Source organism: Moschus berezovskii, chromosome 16, assembly GCF_049115385.1.
Source record: "Moschus berezovskii isolate FMDL1 chromosome 16, NW_MosBer_1.0, whole genome shotgun sequence".
Classification (NCBI taxonomy): Eukaryota; Metazoa; Chordata; class Mammalia; order Artiodactyla; family Moschidae; genus Moschus; species Moschus berezovskii.
Genome location: NC_142475.1, coordinates 34,164,997 through 34,185,152, shown reverse-complemented (window position 1 = coordinate 34,185,152; position 20,156 = coordinate 34,164,997). Strand labels below are relative to the sequence as shown.

At 43.5% G+C, this 20,156-nt stretch overlaps 1 protein-coding gene across 1 annotated transcript; it reads right to left on the bottom strand.

The window, feature by feature from the left end:
- Positions 1-5,769: 5,769 nt before the first annotated feature.
- On the bottom strand, positions 5,770-11,223 carry AARD (alanine and arginine rich domain containing protein). Its single transcript, XM_055432458.2, has 2 exons — positions 10,884-11,223; positions 5,770-7,122 (listed from the first exon to the last, which is right to left on the bottom strand). The coding sequence occupies exons 1-2, from the start codon at positions 11,199-11,201 to the stop codon at positions 6,979-6,981; spliced, it is 462 nt and encodes a 153-aa protein (XP_055288433.1). The 5' UTR covers positions 11,202-11,223; the 3' UTR covers positions 5,770-6,978.
- Positions 11,224-20,156: the final 8,933 nt, after the last annotated feature.

The window sequence follows — 20,156 nt, the reverse complement described above, 5'->3', positions numbered from 1 at the left end:
AGGGGATGCCAGGGGTCTATCAGACAAATTACCTGATTAGTGCTAATCACATAATTACTGGTTGACTGGTGTTTAAGCTTCCATTTCTCAGAGGCCCTAAACTATAATTGAGTTCAGTCTCAGTGTGATGGCATGAGGCTTAGCATAAGTTACTCCATTTGGACCTGTTGTCTTTCCCTTAACAAGTGCGAGCATGTGGAAATATTTTCATTAGAACCTTTACTGCAGAATTCCAGAGTCTCCACAGCATTAGGGAAGGAGTCTCTCTCAGACACATTTTGCTCTGATATGCTTTGATTGGTCTCCTGTTGCATGAGGTGGGTCTTCATTACAGGCTTTTAAGCAACTAAATGATGCTTCTAGAATCCTTTGCCTGTAGCTTCTGATATCTACAGTTGCAGTCAGATAATGCATCAACCTGAACCTTCATCCCAGGAGGTTGTTGGGATTCAAGTGTGTCGGTTAGTGATCCTTCATTGTCTTCATGGAACTAAATACTTAAAGTGATGAATAATTCAGTTTTATCAGTGTTGCTCTTCTATTAGAGATCAAGACTAACCACAGGTAGGTAGTCTCAGGGCTGGCTCAGGACCTCACTGGTGGCATCAGCAACATTGCTTCTCTTCATCTTGCTGTCTTCCCATCCTCAAAGAGTCCAGGTACCTCCCACCTTGGTCACAGGGTCACTGCAGCAGGTGCAAGCTTTCCCACCTCATGTGAGAGTGTTCCTCAGCAAGAAGGACATAAGGAGAAAAAGAGCTTACTCCTATTCCTCATTTTGTAGGAACAGAAAGTGGTGCTCAGAAAGTGAAAGTCGCTCAGTTGTGTCTGACTCTTTGTGACCCCATGGTCTATACAGTCCATGGAATTCTCCAGGCCAGAATGCTGGAGTGGGTAGCCTTTCCCTTCTCCAGGGGATCTTCCCAACCCAGGGATTAAACCCAGGTCTCCCGTATTGCAGGCAGATTCTTACCAGCTGAGCTGCAAGGGAAGCCTGGTTCTCAGGAAAACCCTTGCAAATTTCCTTTATGTCTTATTGTACAAAACTGGATTTCATAGCCATCTTAAGCTCCCAGAAGATCTGAGGAAAGTGAAACTGTCCTTCTCAGTCTCTCTTGGAATTGGGCACTTCCAATAGACAAGAAGGATGTGTTTGTTAGGTGGGCTGTTAAAATAATAAACACTACTTGAGAGCATTCTAAACACTTCACACACCTTAATCGCTGAGATCGTCACAAGTCCATCGGGTGAGCAGGTGTGACTCTTATCACTTTACAGAGAAGAAGCAAACTGAACGTCAGCAGTAAGAACACAGTGAGGCATTGAAGAAGCCAAGATCTCCACCTCTGTCACCGGACTCTAGAGACTGCGCTCCTAGCTACATATTACACCGCTCTCAGCCTGCAGCGTCCCCCTCAGCAGGCAATCTGCCAGGCTGCTTCCAAAATCTAACACATAAAAGGTCTGAGCAATGCTTGTCTCCTTGTGAAGTGCAAACATGACATTTTCCCCAGGCTGCAGTCACAGTGCGGGTGAGAAGAGCAGAGAGGCATCTGAGAGTGACAGAAATTGCTTCCCGTTGTCATCAAGGCTGCCACAGCCAGGGCGTGATGGGGTCAAGGAACAGGAGAGTGCAACTCACAGCCCAGGGCCAGTGATTAACAGCCAGCAGCCCGCCTCCCCCTCCCCAACCCCAACTACAGGTGTCAGGAAGTCTGGGTGAGTCAGAGATAAGTGATGGAGGGTCCAGGCACAAGCAGGCAGCATTGGAATAGAGTCTCCAAGTTAGAAAAATGCTTTAGAGACCACTCCACTCTTCCTCTCATTTTCCAGTAAGTAAAGTGAAAGTCACTCAGTCTGTGTCCGAGTCTTTGCAACCCCATGGACTGTAGCCCACCAGGCTCCTCTGTCCATGGAATTCTCCAGGCCAGAATACTGGAGTGGGTAGCCTTTCCCTTCTCCAGGGATCTTCCCAACCCAAGGATCGAACCCAGGTCTCCTGCATTGCAAGCAGATTCTTTACCATCTGAGCCACCAGGAAGGTCTCCAATGAGTAAAATGAGGCCCAAACAGAGTGGAGTAGTGTGTTCAGATCACCCAGCTTGTTTATGTAGAATGTAAGACACAGAATGAGGGCTTTTTTCCAGGTGAAACAGAAAGAAGTTAAGAGCATGTCCTCAAGAAAGTCTTCTCTGTCTGACCCTTGCAGAAAATTTGCCTCGCACCTGATACAGACTTCCATTACAGCTGAGCCACAAGGGAAACCCTTGGGAGGATCTCAAAAACCACACTACACCCAGCCCCGGACCAGAATCTTGACAGTTCCACTCACTTAGCCTCCTTGATACTCATCTCCTCCTCGATAAAATGGAAAAAGCAATAGTTCCAACCTCACAGTGTTGCTGGGATGACTGAGTTTTTAAACGCCCATGGCACTGTGTGCCAGGCAGATTCAGGGGTTGGTCAGTAGCAGTTCCTGGTGACTTCATATCTCCCTGGTGCCTCCTCTCGAGTTTGGTAAATCAATTTTCCAACCAGCAGAAGAGGCAATGTCACAACAGAGAGCAGGCGGCCGAACGTTAGAGAGTGACGTGAAGTGAAGAAAGAGGACAGGAAAGGTCTGAGTCTAAAAGTGCAGCGCGATCGTGTAGAACTGAAGACACAAAAGAAGAAACGCAGGAAGTGAAAGCGCCTTCACCTCACTCCGTCTCCTAAACCTGCTTCAAGCTTCTTTAACTTGAGCGTCTCAGGTTTTAAATAAGACAGATACTATTTTGACTTGGGGCTTCAGTGGCTCAGCAGTAAAGAACTTGCCTGCCAATGCAGGAGATGTGGGTTTGATCCCTGGGTCTGGAAGATACCCTGGAGAGGGAAATAGCATCCCACTCCAGTACTCTAACTGGCAAATCCCATGGACAGAGGAGCATGGTGGGCTACAGTCCATGGAGTTGCAAAGAACAGGCACGACTTGGCCACAAAACGATAACAACCTATTTTGACTAGCTTCTTTTGACAGATCTAAAGAGATTAAAAGCAGTTTGCTGCTGCTGCTGCTAAGTCACTTCAGTCGTGTCCGACTCTGTGTGACCCCATTGATGGCAGCCCACCAGGCTCCCCCGTCCCTGGGATTCTCCAGGCAAGAACACTGGAGTGGGTTGCCATTCCCTTCTCCAATGTGTGGAAGTGAAAAGTGAAAGTGAAGTCGCTCAGTCATGTCTGACTCGTAGCGACCCCATGGACTGCAGCCTACCAGGCTCTCCCGTTCATGGGATTTTCCAGACAAGAGTACTGGAAAAAAAGCAGTTTACTTTAGGTTATAAAGCTGGCAAGTGACAGAACCAGGGCTAAACATCAAGGCCAGATGACTCCAAAATCACGGTCTATGTGCATGCCAATCATTGTGGGATTAAATGAGCTAATACATGCTGTTCCATTCCTGGAACAACACTGGGCACAGAAGAGGGTGGCCCGTGTCATTGCTGGTTTCATTATCATTACATCCCAAGGGTCCCTCCTGCACTGGTCCCAGCACAGAGGATGGTAGCAGTGTGGTTCTTTAAGGAAGAGGTAGAAATTTGTAAGCCCAGCATTCATCAGAGCCAAGACCCAGAAGCGCTGATGGTGCATGGCCATCGGTACCTGGCTCGGGCTGCTATGAAAGGTTCGTGCCCATCTCTGAGTTACAGCACCTGGTCCAGGTGAAACCAGAGGCTGCCAGACGCAGAGGTAAGCAGAGTGGCATAGGTTCAACCTGAAACCTACCCACATTTCTAATCTTCCCATAACCCTCGTTAATGACATAGCCAAAGAGGCAGGAGAGGTGGCGACAATGAACGAGAGGAAGCGGCTGGCACCGGAGGGCCCTGTGCCAGGCTCAGGGCTGGGAGGGACTCCGGCAGTGATAACAGTGGGGAATACACCAAACTGATGGTTGCCTGATGGCCCGGCACCCTGCCAGGGTAGGGACCAGGGGAGACGGCATTCTTGCAGTTCTACTGGTGTGGGCTCAGCCATCCCAGGTTTACCCACATCAGACTCTGCCCAGGCTGGTGTTCCAGAAGCACCTGTTATAATAGCAGAAGCAGTCTGGCAAGCAACCAAAATGTGGATTCATCCAGGCCACCCGTAAAGGGATTTAATGCCTAACAACCTGTGCAAACCTCCTAAGTGACATAATTAATTTGGCACCTCTTCACTGGTAGGTCCTAACCAGGTACCATAGAGTGAAAGCCTGTTCCCAACTAACATGGTTCCCCCTATAATTAAAGCTGTGAGAAATCGGCATTTTGGAAAAACACCGCATTTTCCTCACTAAACTGTTTTTTCAGTTCTCTTCTTTGGCCCTCTCTATCTACTACCAGGATGAACATCTTATGTACTTTGACTTACCCAGTTACCGCTTCCCTGTTGCATCATTTACGCTATAATTATTTTCTCATTTTCCCCTCCAGCTGGCAGTAGTTTGGTCCCTTCCACCTCGTATTTCTTTAAAATGTCACACAGTTGCTCTCACTTATTTAAACACTCAGAAAACTGGGGAAGTGTAGCCATGTGCATTCCCACATCCTATAGAAAAGAGTCCCTGTTGTCTACATGCAGTGAACAGAACCAGAATTCAGCAAACAATAAACAGCTGAGTGCAGTTGCAAAAATATATCTATATACGAACACAATCTGGCTTCTGATACTTAAAAAAAAAGAGGAGGGATATGGTATGAGAGCAGAAACAAAGCAAAAATATTTAATAGCAATGGTTGTCCCATGTATCAAGTTCTCACTGTATCTCTTTGTGTCAGCTAATATCACAAGCCACCTCCTCTAATGAGGGTTTCAAAAAATAAGAGACTTTTGAAACAAAGAGTTTCTGTTTCTCCATCTGTGATTCCTAAAAGATATGGTGATCCAAAAACTGGTGACCAAGAACTTTACAATAAATTGTGGACTTTTTATCTGACAATGTGAAAAACAATGCATCCCTTTTCAGAAGTTCTCTTTTTAAGTTTCTTTTGATTCCCAACAGAGCACATTTAGTGGAATCAAATCATTCACATGAATGCTAACTAATGTCAGTTTCTCTGCATTCTGTAAGGAACTGCACTTTTAAAGTGAAGCATCTTGAGTATCTGCTAAACAAAACTTCAAGAATTTACAAATGTTAAATTGTAAAATGTACTTTAGAATGACTGCTCCAATATCTGATAAGTCTCTTTTGAAGAACAGATCATGAGGAATTCCACTGCCTCTTCCTTCAGAATTTCTATAACTCTGATGAAGAAACATATAAGAAATCTGTTTTCCAAATACAATTTAAGAAATCAGCCTATGGAAGGCAGGAGCACATATGCCGAATATCTCAAGAAATCCAGGGACTAGGTCTCAGGATATTGCTGACAGCTCATTGACAATGTCCTGGAAGGTGAAACCTAGTGGTACCTCAGTTTCACAGAGAGAAGAAATTAAGTACCAAAGAATTGAAAGAATTCATTAATAGGAACCAAAAAAAGTTAAGGACAAACTAAAATTTGTTCAGAAAATCCTCAAATCCTCACACACATAAAACTTGTATTTAAGAGAAAGACCACATCCATTCTGTTCTCCTTTGTCTTCCAGAACTAATTTTTATTGTTAATTAAATGTGCAAATGACCTGTTTTATAAATTCATTTTTACAGATGATTATTATGAATATGGCAACTATTTTTTAAATTAACTTTATTTTTTTCATCCAGGAGGCAGCACTTTTAAGGTAGAGGTAGCTATTCTAATTCAACATGAGCCCTTTAACTTCTGAAAGCTTAATAACAAAAGAATTGTGTTAGTTAGGAATCTTTGGAGTACAAGTTGTAAAACTCAGTTGATATGGCAAAAGGACATTGTAGTAGGAGGCTACTAGAGAATTTTCATGTATCCTAATGACAGCCAGGACTGGGGATTTAAACAGCGGGACCCCAGAGCCAAGGAAAAGCAGTTCTCTCTCCCCTTTTGGGCTCTCAGGGGTGCTGTCTCAATCTTCTGCAAAGAGCTCACACCTTCTCACTTGGTAGCCGCCAGCAGCTTCCAAGCCCCTCTGTCCCACAGCTTTTCCAGCATCACCTTCTAAGACTCATCTGCTCCCTTAGGTCTAGTTCAAAAGCTCCCGAGAACAATCTGACCAAACTGCTTTAATTCGCATGACTATATCCAAGGTGGTGAGTCACCCTAAATGGCAGACTGTACCTGAAGGGTATGGTTGGAATCCAGGCTGAAGTAATTCTTCAAAAAACAGGGGTGGTGTAGGGTGCAGAGGGAAGACTGCTAAACAGCTGACTGGGCAGTCAAACAAAGTATAAGCAAGTAGAACAAAAACTAACAGGGACTCTGTTGAAAGTTCAGGTATGGTCAGAAAATTAAGATAGCACAAGAGAAAATGCTGGAAATTGGCACTAAGACATTCTTCCGTACATTCTTCTTTTACACTTTATTTATTTTGGCTGTGCTGGATCTTCATTATTATGCGGGCTTTCTCTACTGGAGGTGAGAGGCTATTACACAGCGAGTTGTGGCACTTGGGCTTCTTATTGCAGTGGCTTCTCTTATTGCAAAGCACGGGCTCAGAGCGCGCAAGTTTCAGCAGTTGCAGTGCGTGGTTGCAGCTCGGGGCTTAGTTGCCCCACAGCATGTGGGATCTTCTAGGACCAGGGATCAAACCAGTGTCCCCTGCACTGGCAGGCAGATTCTTATCCACTGGTACAACAGGTTAAGTCTCAATACATTCTTTTACTTCTATGTCCCACACAAAACAATACATAACTTTAAAACTTGTCAACACACCGTTTTCCCTCTCCCCTCTCATAGCACTGGCACTTCCCCATGGCCTAGAAGATCTGGTCTAAAAACTGCCCCTAAAATCTTATGCTAAGCATCCACCATGTTACTGTTAGAACTGTTTCGGCGTTGTCTGAATTATTCTCAGGGTTCAAACCTCCATCTGTGCATTTACTCATTCCAGATTCTGAGCATTATCTTCAAAGCTTTGCGATTCTGATGCAGTTTCCATTTCGTCCTCCTTTTTCAGTTGTTGCATTTTCATGTTTAAATCCAGCAGAGTTCTGGCCAGCTGACGATTCTGGAAACGCATTTCCAGCTGAAAGTTAGAAAAAGAATAAAGGTTTTTATTAGCCTGAGATATGGATCAAATGAACCTGCTCTCTGCACAGGAAAAATACAAGGATTTTGTAGGAAAGGAAAATAAGACATCAAGAAAGATGTATTTCTCATCTTATTCTCCAGTTCTATTTGGCGTGACTATAAAACTGACTTTCTATACGACAAGGTAAAATCCAGATATACAAATAGCTTTCAAAATGGCCTTGCAATGAAAACAAAAATAGCTGATGCACAGAGCTATCCATTTGAAAAATTCCTGTCCTTGGAAGGCTGTTTCCAAGCAATGGCATGTGATCTGCGAGGAAATCACTTATCTTTATGAGCTTTCTGAGCTCCAGGATAACTGTCCAGGGCCACCTGAGCTTTCAGGACCTGGGCCCATTTACTTGATTACTTGTCATTTCAAGTTCTTAGGATTTTAAACAGTCTCCCTGTTGAGCAAAACACTTAATGACCCCTTAGAGGCACATGTACAGTTATGTGTACTTATAGAATCTAACAATTTTCACTCTAGAGTGAAATCTGTTTTGTAGAGCAAGGTTGATTTATAACCTCCCTCCAATGGGAGTTTGTGAAGGTCCTCGTGTATTAAAAAGAAAAAATAGATCTTTCGGGCAGTGTACCTAAGAGGCAGTCCAGCATAATCTTCGCATTATAGTTGAAAACTAGTAACCAACTCTGCATATTTCTTCAGTTAGGGTCTTGTTTAATGCAGTTCAGGAGAACCCTGTTCTCTCTGCTGAAAACCCCACATCAACTCCCCATCAGAAACCACCCAACGGTGACCCAGGACATTCCATTGGTAAAAAGCAAACATCGGTGGTTCCCCTCCTAATTCGCAAAATAAAATCATCAGATATAATTTCTTTCAGTTTTCCTCTGACATATTTTTCATTCTTCAGCACCTGGAATTATTTCTCTAATAGCAAGAATTTGCAGAATAAAGTAAATGAACATCCAGGAAACAAACAGTAACAACACAACCACCAGCACAAGAAGCCCCAACACCTTACCTACAGGAAGCTTCAGTTCTGCAGTGTGGCACAGAGGCCCTATAAACCTGCCCTGCTCTTCCAGCTTCATTTGCTGGCCCTCTCCACACACACACCCCTGGAGCAGCTGGTCAGAAATCTTGCCTGTCCTGGAATAAACACGTCATACTGAGCCACATCTTCTGCCCTCTCTGCCCCTTGCCACCCACTTCCCGTTGAACCCAGCCAAATGCCAGCTCTTCTTAGAAGCCCCCTCTGTCTCACCTTCTCTGCGCCTCCACAGAGGCTATGTGCTATACGTGTCCCTCTCCTAGCACACAGCCTACACTAAACTGGTGATTTTGAGCACAAAGTCTGTTCCTATCCTTAACCACAGGAGCACTGCCTGCGCACACAACATGTTGGGTTCTCTGTGTATTTGTCAAAAGACAGTGAAGGAATGAATAAATGGGTGAACTGATGAATACCCATCCTGTACTTTCATGCCAAGAATCAGTTAATTTCTGATAATGGCTTACCATCTAAGTCTAAAAAAAAAAGTACCTGTAACTCATAATTCTTTGGGAAATCTGAACACCAATGATTCCTTAATTTTCTCTCCTCATGGATCCCATTGAGAATCTAATGAAAGCTATTAACTCACTCTGGGGAAAGATGTGCATTTTATGTGCACACAAAGCTTGGCATACAATCTGAAGGATATAGAACCCCCGAAATTGACTCACAGACTCCCAGAACTCAACGCATCCCATTAAGACCAATCCAAACAACAAGTAATAGCATAAATGACATCTCAAAAATAGCAACATGAAAATAAATGAAAACAAAAATAGCAACATGTCTGTAAATTAACTGAACCTGTTCATCATTGTTCCTTACAAAAATACCACCCTAACAAATGAGGTGTGGATATAGGAATGGATGGGTGTCCATTCCTACAGAAATCTGGCTAAGAGACCATTATCAGAAATGACTTGTTCTGGCTACTGGTGATAGTGTTAAGGATCCACACTCTTGCTGCTTCTTCATGACTGGTCACATGACCATGGTCTGTGTCTCGGGAACACAGAATCCGTGTGACAATCTCTGCCTCTTTCCAGCAAAAACGTTGATCTTTCATGCCTATGTATCTGCCATTTGGGGGGGAACACAACAAAAGACAGTAAAAGCCACTCTGAATAGTGTCTATATTCTAGGCACTTCATGTAACATTATCTTGTATAATACTTTGAGCCATTCTATGGGTTTATTATCTCATTTTACAGATGAAACCTAAACTTGCTAATTAGCATTCCTAAGGTAACAGGAACAATAAGAGCAGAGACTGTAAATATTAATGCTGGACTGTGAACCCTCACCTGTTTGAAATTTTATTCTCTGCTTTCTCCCCACCCTGGTACATTACTTGCTTAAAACTCCTTCTGGTGGAGTGACTAGTTAGAATGCTAAAGTTCAAGTGTCTCAGAGCTTCTTGAATATACTTTCTTCACCTGATTTGAATATGAGTCAACTGAGGTATGAGGGGGTGACACCCCAGGTCAGCAGCAGAGGGGTGGCTCAGCCATCCAGCTGGAGTCCTGACCCACAGCACGCCCCTCCAGGCCATCTCTTCTAATAAAGGGTCTAACCCACCCACTGCTCAGGTGTTGGAAGAAAGTCATGTTTCTTTGATATTGGGTCAAAATTAATACATTCTTTGTCAAATTCAAATTGTTAACACAGGTAAAATTAAATGAAAATTAAATGTACTACCTTCTTCCCCTTCTTAAACATAGAAACAAGGTAAACTTTTAAGTTTCAGACAATTAATTGATGGTTGAATCAGTTCTAAAGTAGGTAGCGCTTACTATTTTATTAGCATGCCCAAAAGAGTATAACTTTCCAAATCTCCACTATGCATATTCATGGTTATGGTGGTTTAGTTGCTAAGTCGTGCCCAACTCTTGGGGCCCCATGGACTGTGCAGCCTACCAGGCTCCTCTGTCCATGGGATTTCCCAGGCAAGAATACTGGAGTGGGTTGCCATTCCCATCTCCAGGGGATTTTCCCGACCCAGGGATTGAACCGGGTCTCTTGCATTGCAGCTGTATTCTTTACCGCTGAACCACCAGAATTCCCATGCATAATCATAGGTAGCACCATTTTAAAGCTTAAATTGCCCGTATTTCAAATTTTGCCTAACTCGAAAATGGTTTAAATTACAAAACAGTAACTATTTACCTACAGTTCTCCTGCCTAATGTTAAAAAGCTACAAATTTCCTTATTACCATTTCCTGTTTTCTGAATTCTTACCAAGGACAAAGGTAATAGTAAAACTTGCAGAATTAAAGAAACATTTGCTAATGGACTCGCTCCACCCATCCCCTGAGTTTATTTCATTGAAATTTCCACCCCAGCCCCATTCATGCTCCTACACTGCAAGTACCCTAGAGGGAACTTTCTAGTTGGTAGGAAAAAAAAAAAAGAACAAGCTGAGGAGGAGTGGTTACGGGGGTCTTGGGTGCATCACCAGAAGACTCAGCCCTCGCCGGAGACAGCCAGCACCTGGGCACTGCAGAGCCGGTTCCTTCCCGGATGCTGCCTGAGAGGCAGCAGCTTCAGTGCCGTCGGGAACCCAGCTCGCCCACGCTGCAAGGCCTCACCGTCTCCCCGGGAAAAGCTGCCCTTGGCTTCCCCAGTCCTCAGTGGGGCACGTGCGAGGACCAAGGCGAGGTGGCCCGGAGAGCCCGCCTCGGGCACGCTCACCAGCTCGGCGCGCAGCCCGGCCAGGGCGCTCTCCACGCGCGCCCGGCTCTGCGCCTCCCGCACCGCCGCCTCTTCCCGCAAACGCCTGGAGCTACCGCGCAGCACCGCCCGCTGGAAGGCGCGCACCAGCCGCCGCTTGAGCTCTTCCAGCCGCGGACCGGCGGCCTGGGCCTCCTCCGGGCCGTCCACGCCCCTGCCGCCTTCGAGGAAGCCTCGTGAGGGACGCAGGGTGGAGGACCGGAGCCCGGCCGCGTGGAGAATGCTGTGGGGCCCGCGGGAGGTCCCCTCTCTGCGGCGGCCGGAGTCCTCTAGGCCCATCTCGGAGGTGCAGGCTCCCAGGCTCCAGGGATTGTGTGGCTAAGGGTTTCTTTCCAAGCGTGAGAATTAGGGCGGATGAAGGCGGGGGCGGGGAAACTCGTGGGATGGGGCTATCGCTTGCTACTCAGAGGCGCTCCACTCCTACAGCCTCACGTCTGTCCTTCCCTCCTTAGCAACAAACGAAGGAAGTAGTTCCCATGACTCCGAGAAGAGTTTTCAACTGGATCCCTTTTTCTCGCCCCTTGAGTGTCATTCCAAGGAGAGATTGAAGTCCATCCAGGTAGGTGGAAGTGAGGTCCTGATGGGACGTCTGAGACCCGGGTTGCTTTGATTGTTTAATATTTCAGAAGCCCTTTAAAATATTTTTCTCTGGCTTTCTACTGACGGCCAGGCATTGTGACAGGTGTTGAGAATATAAAGTTTAATTAGACCTCTTAGCCATCCCAGACATTGCTAAGACAGCCTAGTGGGAGCAGCTTAGCTCTATTGGCAAGTTAGAATAATCTTTCCACAATTCCAGGCTTGTGAGAACCCACAAGGCTTTCCTGTTGGCTTAGCTGGTAAAGAACCCACTTGCCACTGCAGGAGATGCAGGTTTGATCCCTCGGTCAGAAAGATCCCCTGGAGTAGGAAATGGCAACCCATTCCAGTATTCTTGCCTGGAAAATTCCAAGGACAGGACCCTAGCAGGCTGCAGGCCGTGGGGTCACGAAGCGTCAGACACAACTGAGTACACACACACTTGTTTCCACAAGCCCAGCAATGTAGAAGACAGTTTCTGAAACTCCATGTTCTTTTCTATTCTTGAGACCATTCTGCCACTTTCACATTATGAAGGGGTTAAAATGAAAAGTAAACCTGGCGTGATGCAGTCCATGGGGCCAAAAAGAGTCGGATACAACTGAGCAACTGAACAAGGGGCAAAGTCCATTATTCCAAAATGTGTGATTTTCTAAATCCCAATTCGGTGTAATCATGTGCCCATATTACTTGTATATCCTTTATCAGTGAACATAATCAACTGCCTCTTTGGGGTCTAATGAAGAATTTCTAATAGTTAAAAGTTTTATGTGATCATAGAATGCAAATATCTCCCCCCCACACACACACAAAAAGGGCAGAAATATCTATACAGTACTCTCAGAATCAATCATTTGTTTGATAAAGATTTACAGGTTACCCACAATTCCCACAAGCTGTTCCAAGTTCGTGATTTGCATTGAGGGCAGTAAGAGCTAACTGCTATTAGTATTTACTGTGTGTCAGTCCCTTTTCATAGATTAAACCATTTTATCTTCACAGTAACCCTGTGAGAAAGGTACTGTTAGTGTTTAAGGCAGTTGTTAAGCTGTAAGTCTAACCAGGTGGTACTAGTGGTAAAGAACCTGCCTGCCAATGCAGATGTAAGAGACACGTTTTCAATCCCTGGGTCGGGAAGATTCCCTGGAGGAGGGCGCTGCAGACCTCTCAAGTATTCTTGCCTAGAGAATCCCATGGACAGAGGAGCCTGGGCTATGATCTGTAGGGTCGCAAAGAGTCAGACATGACTGAATTGACTTAGCAAAGATCACCAAACTGGTAAGTGATAGGGCTGGGATTTGCACCGAGAAAGTCTGGCTTGTATTCTAAGCCACTGAGACACACCTTGGATACACACTACCTCTGAAATAGGAAAGGCATTGCTCAGTTTACATGTTGCATGACTGAATGTGCAAATTCCCTCTGCTCATAAAATTCAACTCTGCAGAAATGGATTAAGGCTGTAATTGGATAAAGTGGAATGCAGGTTACTGCTTTCTGCAGACAATCTGCCAATTTCAACACCTTTCAGTGGTTTACAACCTGAACAGCCATATATCTATCATTGTATATTGTTCTATCAAGATTCTCTAGAAACGTTTGAAGACATGTTCTATTGTTGGAAATTATGAAAATCCATATGGTCTACTATGAACCAACTGAATGTAAATTTAGAGATTTAGGGGTATCTTTATTTTTGTGTGGTTTTTATTGCATGTATGTGATAGGTGCTTAAAAACCAGCACCTATCAATATGCAGTATAAATATTTAAAATTATTTTCTGCCATAATTTTTCACTTCTGCTTCTACATCATTTTCTTCAACAAAGGATTTCAGCTGTTTGATTTAATTCAACAAACAGTGAATGGAGCATGTTCAGTTAAGCATTGCTTCATATGGGATAAAAAAGGGAATAAGGCACAGTTTTTGTCCTCTAGAAGCTTAAAACCTGAAGGAACAAATTCATTCATTCATCCATCAGCAAGATTTATTTAATATCTCACTATATATCAAGTATTAGAGTGTTCAAGCTGTGAAAGTAAACCAGTAAGACAAAATGGTGTTTTAGAAGGCTAGTTTTACCACAAATTAATAATTTTCTCCATAGATAGATATTTTTCAGTTGTGGTGCATTTTGGTGCATTTTAATGTTGAATTTTACAGTATTTTTTTTATACAAATAAGGTGAATTTTAAAGCATTGATAAATCAGAGTAGATATAGCTTGCAGAGACATTTGAGTTAGGAGATGGATTCGTTATTCATTGCTGCATAACAAATTATCCCAAAATTTAGTGGCTAACAACAACAATAAACATCATATCTCATGGTTTCCGTGGGCAAGAGTTTGGGAACAGCTTAGGCACTTTCATGACGTTGCAGTCAAATGTCATCCAGAACTGTAGTCATCTAAAGTTGGATGTGATTAGAGCTATAGGGACTACATGCAAGGTGGATCACTCACATAGCTGGCAGCTGGTGCTGATGTTTGGTGGGAAGCCTCAGTTCCTCTTTTAAAAAAATAATAATTTGTATTTATTTATTTGGGGCTGTGCTAGGTATTCGTTACTGAGCGGGTTTTTCTGTAGTTGTAGAGAGTAGAGACTACTCTAGTTGTGGTGCACTGGCCTCTCATAGTGGTGACCTCTCTTGTGGAGTATGGACTCTAGAATGTGCAGGCTTCAGGAGTTGTGGCATATGGATCCAGCTTCAGGAGTTGTGGTGTATGGATCCAGCAGTTGTGGCTCCTGGACTTAGTTGCTCCGAGTTATGTGGGATCTTCCTGGACCAGGGATTGAACTGTCTTCTGCTTTGGCAGGTGAATTCTTTACCACTGGGCCCCCAGGGAAGCCCCTCGGTTCCTCTCTATGTGCATCCTTCACCAGGACTGCTTGAGTGTCCTTATGATGTAGTGGCCAGCCCACCTCAGAACAAGACAGAGAAAGAGACAATGAGATGGAAGCTCTGTATATGTGTTCTATTTTATGATGTAATCTTGGAAATCACACAGCATCACCACATTCTGTTTACTAGAACCAGGTATTTAAATCTGGACCCCATTTAAGTGGCGGGGGATTAGGTTCCCTGTTTTGAAGTAAGGAGTATCAAAAAATTAGCAGACATGTTTTTACTCTGCCACAGGAAAAATATCCACATATGTAAACAATGATCAAGTGACTGCTGACTTCCTGTCAGAAAAGAAAACGAAGGCCAGAAGATATTAGAACAATGTTCTTTTAGATTCAGAAGAAAAAAATTAACATAAATTTCTGTATCCAGCAAAAATAGTCTTCAAAGGAAAAATAAATGTGTTTTGACATAGAGAAAATTAGGAGAATCTGTTAGTAGCCAACCTGAAGTGAAGTGAAAGTTGCATCAGACTCTGTGACCCTGTGGACTATACATTTCATGGAATTCTCCAGGCCAGAATACTGGAGTGGGTAACCTTTCCCTTCTCCAGGGGATCTTCCCAACCCAGGGATCGAACCCAGGTCTCCTACTTTGCAGGCAGATTCTTTACCAGCTGAGCCACGAGGGAAGCCCAAGAATACTGGAGTGGGTAGCCTATCCCTTCTCCAGTGGATCTTCTTGACCCGGAGTCGAAGCCAGGTCTCCTGCATTGCAGGCAGTTTCTATACCAGCTGAGCTATCAGAGGAGCCTTTGGCTATTAGAAATACTGAAGGAAACAGCTCAGGCTGAAGTACCCCCACCCTCAACTCAGTAAATGGAAATTCTGTTCTGTCAGTTACCCAAACCATAAACCTGGGAAGCACCCACACTTTTTTTGCTCCCTCTTTCTTCCTGCCTGAAATTCATCAGCATGTGTTGTAGGCCCTACCTTGCAATATATCCAGAGTAACAATGAAACTCTTTCAGTTCATTTCAGATCCTCCCTCTCTCTGCTTTGCTAACTCCATCCTGCCACCCTGGTTTCTTACTGTTCTGATTTCAAGGCCTTTGCTTTGTTATCGTTTCTTCCTAGGAGTCTCTTCTTCCATATACGTGAATGGCTAGTTCCCTTACTGGGTTTGGGTCTCTGCCCAAATGTCACTTCATCAGAGAAACCTTCCTTGGTCAAAATTAGCATATGTACACCCCTCAATTCCTGTCATTCTCTGTATCTTTGTCCTGCTTTGTGTTGCTTAATACCTATACCAACTGTCATATATTTATTGTTTTCTCATGTATTTTCTACTGTCTGCTAATATAATCTGCATGAGAATAGGTACTTCTTTTTGTTAACCTCAATACCTAAAATGACATCTGGCATTTAGTTGTTCAGTTGCTAAGTCATGTCCAACTCTGCGATCCCATGGACTGCAGCACACCAGGCTTCCCTGTCCTTCACTATCTCCCAGTTTGCTCAGACTCATGTTCACTGAGTTGGTGATGCCATCCAGCCATCTCATCCTATGTCACCGCCTTTTCCTCCTGCCCTCAATCTTTCCCAGCATCAGGATCTTTTCCAGGGAGTCTGCTCTTTGCATCAGGTGGTCAAAATATTGGAGCTTCAGCTTCAGCATCAGTCCTTCCAATGAATATTCAGGGATGATTTCCTTTAGGATTGACTGGCTTGATCTTGCAGTCCAAGGGACTCTCAAGAGTCTTCTCCAGCACCACAGTTTGAAAGCATCCATTCTTCGGTGCTCAGCCTTCTTTATGGTCCACCTGTCATATCTATATGTGACTACTGGAAAAACCATAGCTTTGATTACATGAATCTTTGTCAGCAAAGGGATGCCTCTGCTTTAAAATACACCGTCTAGCTTTGTCATAGCTTTCCTTCTAAGGAGCAAGTGTCTTTTAATTTCATGGCTCCAGTCACCATCCATAGTGATTTTGGAGCCCAAGAAAATAAAATCTGTCACTGCTCCCACTTTTCCCCATCTGTTTGCCATGAAATGATGGGACCAGATACCATGATCTTAGTTTTTTGAATACTGAATTTTAAGCCAGGTTTTTTGCTCTTTTCTTTGACCCTCATCAAGAGGCTATTTAGTTCCTCTTTGATTTCTGCCATTAGAGTGGTATCATCTGCATATCTGAGGTTGTTAATATTTCTCCTGGTAATTTTGATTTCAGCTTGTGATTCATCCAACCTGGTATTTTGCTTGATGTACTCTGTACTCTGCATATAAGTTAAATAAATAGGGTGACAGTATACAGCCTTGTCATACTCCTTTCCCAATTTGGAACCAGTCCAATGTTCCATGTAAGGGTCTAACTGTTGCTTCTTGACCCGTGTACCAGTTTCTTAGGAGACAAGTATTCCCATCTCTTTAAGAATTTTCCACAATTTGTTGTGATCCACATGATCAAAGGCTTTCATATAGTCAGTGAAGCAAAAGTAGATGTTTTTTTCTGGAATTTCCTTGCTTTCTCTGTGATCCAATGAATGTTGGCAGTTTGGTCTCTGGTTCCTCTGCCTTTTCTGAACCCAGCTTGTACATCTGTACGTTCTGGGTTCATGTACTTCTGAAGCCTAGCTTGAAGGATTTTGAACATAACCTTATTAGCATGAGAAATGTAGGCACTGTGTAAAATTTTGTTAGATGAATGAAAAGAAGGGAGAGAAAGAAACAGAGGGCATCAGTATGAAGAGAAGGATGAAGGGGAGAGAAATAAGGCAGAAGGAGTTGAGTAGACCAAGCAGAGAGCTAAAATAAATGTGAAGTAATCACGTCAGTTTATGATATTCTCCAGTGACTCCAAATTGATACATCAGGCCTGCTTAAGAAGAGCACAGCATCCTCTAATGAAGAGAAAAATAGTTCCTATCCTTGTAGCATATTTCTTCAGGGCATTTGTGCAATATGGATTGCGTGATGCAGTGACAGGTCATGACAGCAATCCCAAGTCTGTCCAGCTGACAGTGCCTGAACCTAGAAGTCTCAGCTGACTTTTTGAAACCATGTGATGTCTGGAATCACGTGGTCTATATATCTGTTTCTCCTTTAGCTTCTTAAGGACTGTGTCTGTGTTTTCATCACCTTTTCATCGTCTTCAGAAACGAGCACAAGGCTAGCATGAAATAAACACTTAAATATTGGTTAAATGTGTCAGTAAATTGATTAATACAGCGAAGGCAGAAAGCAATTAACCTTCATAGAGCACCTCTTAAGTAGTATGTAGATATAGATGCGGACACAGGAACAGATGCAGATATATTTATAGATATACACAGAAATCTAGACACAGATATAAATAGCATACAGTTTACTTAGTCTCCACAAAAATCCCATGTTAGCTTTGTTTTGGTCTGTTTTTTGTATGGGAACCTGGAGTTCAAAGAAAGTAGACTTGCTTAAGGTCATATAGTAGACCAAGAAATGGCTGAGGTAAGATTTGATACCAGATCTGTGTGTCTCCAAGGGTTTTGCTCTTTTCTTTATTCCGTATCAGTTAATGTACAGTTACAGAATCATTTAAAATCTGGGGGCAGGAGGTGAAGGGGATAACAGAGAATGAGATGGCGGATGGCATCACCGACTCTGTGGACATGAGTTTGAGTGAACTCCGGGAGTTGGTGATGGACAGGGAGGCCTGGCGTGCTGTGATTCATGGGGTCGCAGGGAGTTGGACACGACTGAGCGACTGAACTGAACTGAAAGAAGGTTAGAACTTTGAATTTCTTTTATTCCAGTTACCTAAACCAATTCTTATCTAGCCTAAGTGCCATCCTGCTTCCTCCCTGTGTTGAGCAAGGCCACCTTCTCTCAGCCCTTTTGAACAGCAGAAGGAGGTTGAATGCATGTGTGTGTGTGTGTGTGTGTGTTCGTGCGCATGCTGAGTCGTGTCCTACTCTTCACGACCCCATGGACTGTAGCCTGCCAGGCTTCTCTGTCCATAGGATTCTCCAGGTGAGAATACTGGAGTGGGTTGCCATTTCCTTCTCCAGGGGATCATCCCAACCCAGGGATCGAACCTGTATCTGTTAGGTCCTCCTGCATTGGCAGGCAGATTCTTTACCACTAGTGCCACCTGGGAAACCCTGAATACATATGTCATCCTCCTAATTCATACAGAACAGCAACAAAATAAAAGTCAGAAATTCCTTATGCAAAATTCTAGTCTCCTCTCTAAATCCTTTTACTTAAATTCACCAGTTAATATCCAACTTTGTTGCAACTCATTTCTACTTTGTTTCCCTGCCTACTCGCTGTTCCCTGGGAAACCTGGATCCCAGTTCTTTTATGTGTTCTTTATCTGTACCTTGAAAACCTTTAGCTCTAATTTCACTTCTTCACTTCGTCTTCAGCCATCAGCTCTGAACAATTATTCTTTTAAGCAATGGGTTCTCGATGTTCCCACTGCAAACAGAATGTCCTCAAGTGTTCTATGCAAAAAAGGAACAAATATTTCTCTATCAAATGTTCTGTGCAAAAAAGAAACATTTTCTAGGCTTCAGAGAAAGGAGACTTTCCTTATAAGCCTTAAAATAAGTATTTTGTAATATATTTCAGTGAACAGGTTAGTGATTTGAATCACTTGAGAGCCTGTGGGAAACATGGTCATTCTGTTTGCTGGCTAACTAATAGCTGGCAAAAATTTCTTTTTGGTTGTAGAATGTCTGGAATGTAGTCACTGTCTTTCTTGCTTAATTTGCCAGAACCCTCGGGTCAAAATGTTGGCTTCAGATCCCAGCTTCACCCCTTGCTGGCCATTTGACTTTGTGTAAGCCCTCTGGGTCAATTCGTTCACAAGCAAAAAGAAAATAATCTTTTCCTCTTCACTCCGTTATTAAGTAGATTAACTAAAGCACACAGGAGCCCACTGAACCATTTATGGCCCTTCATATATGTTATCCATACTTCTCACATGAGGGATGTGATGGGGTTCTTGATGTAGAGACATATTTCTGAAGATTACATCAGCGAAAATCACAGTGCCATGAATCTAAAAGATACAAGAGAATTGGTATTAGGATTGCAAGGGAAGCTAAGTCGAGTCTGAACTACAAAAGTGAATTCAGCCTGGACATAGGCCATTCTGATGGGTTGGATGACCATTTTGTCAGTGATCACATGGCATCAGTATAATCATCTCATTCACATCTTCTATTGTGTTTGGTGAGTTTTATTGCTCACAGTATTCTCTGCTGCTTGCAATGGAAAGATTATATTTCTACACTACCGCGACTTCAGGCTTGGCCATACGACTAGCTTCAGCCAATGAACTGTGAACAGATGGGGTACTTGTGATGTGCGAGCGAAATCTGTAGATGGTGTCACACAATCAGCCCTCTTCTGTTTTCCATCACTGTCCCTGGGCAGGCAACTCCTCACCCTGAGTCGTAGAAAAAATATCATGAACTAGAGGGGAAGCTGGCCTATTGTGGCTATGCAGTTTGAGTGAGAACTAAACAAATGTAGAAATCCAAGAAGATGAGTGTATTTTCTTTTTTGAAAGCCTTGATATCTGATTATCCTTTTGCTTTATTTCCTTTTTCTAAAAGTAGAGTGCAGATGTCAGCATCCAGAGGACTGGGAGTTTTGGTAAATTGAAATTTGACTGAATCATTTCTGAGCAGAGATGTGCAAAAGCATATTTGCCTCAAACAGGGAAAATCTAGTTGTTGGGAGGCACAAAAAATTTCTAGTAACTGTTCAAAAACACTTCCTCTTTTATTAGGTTAAATGAGTTATGTGTCATGT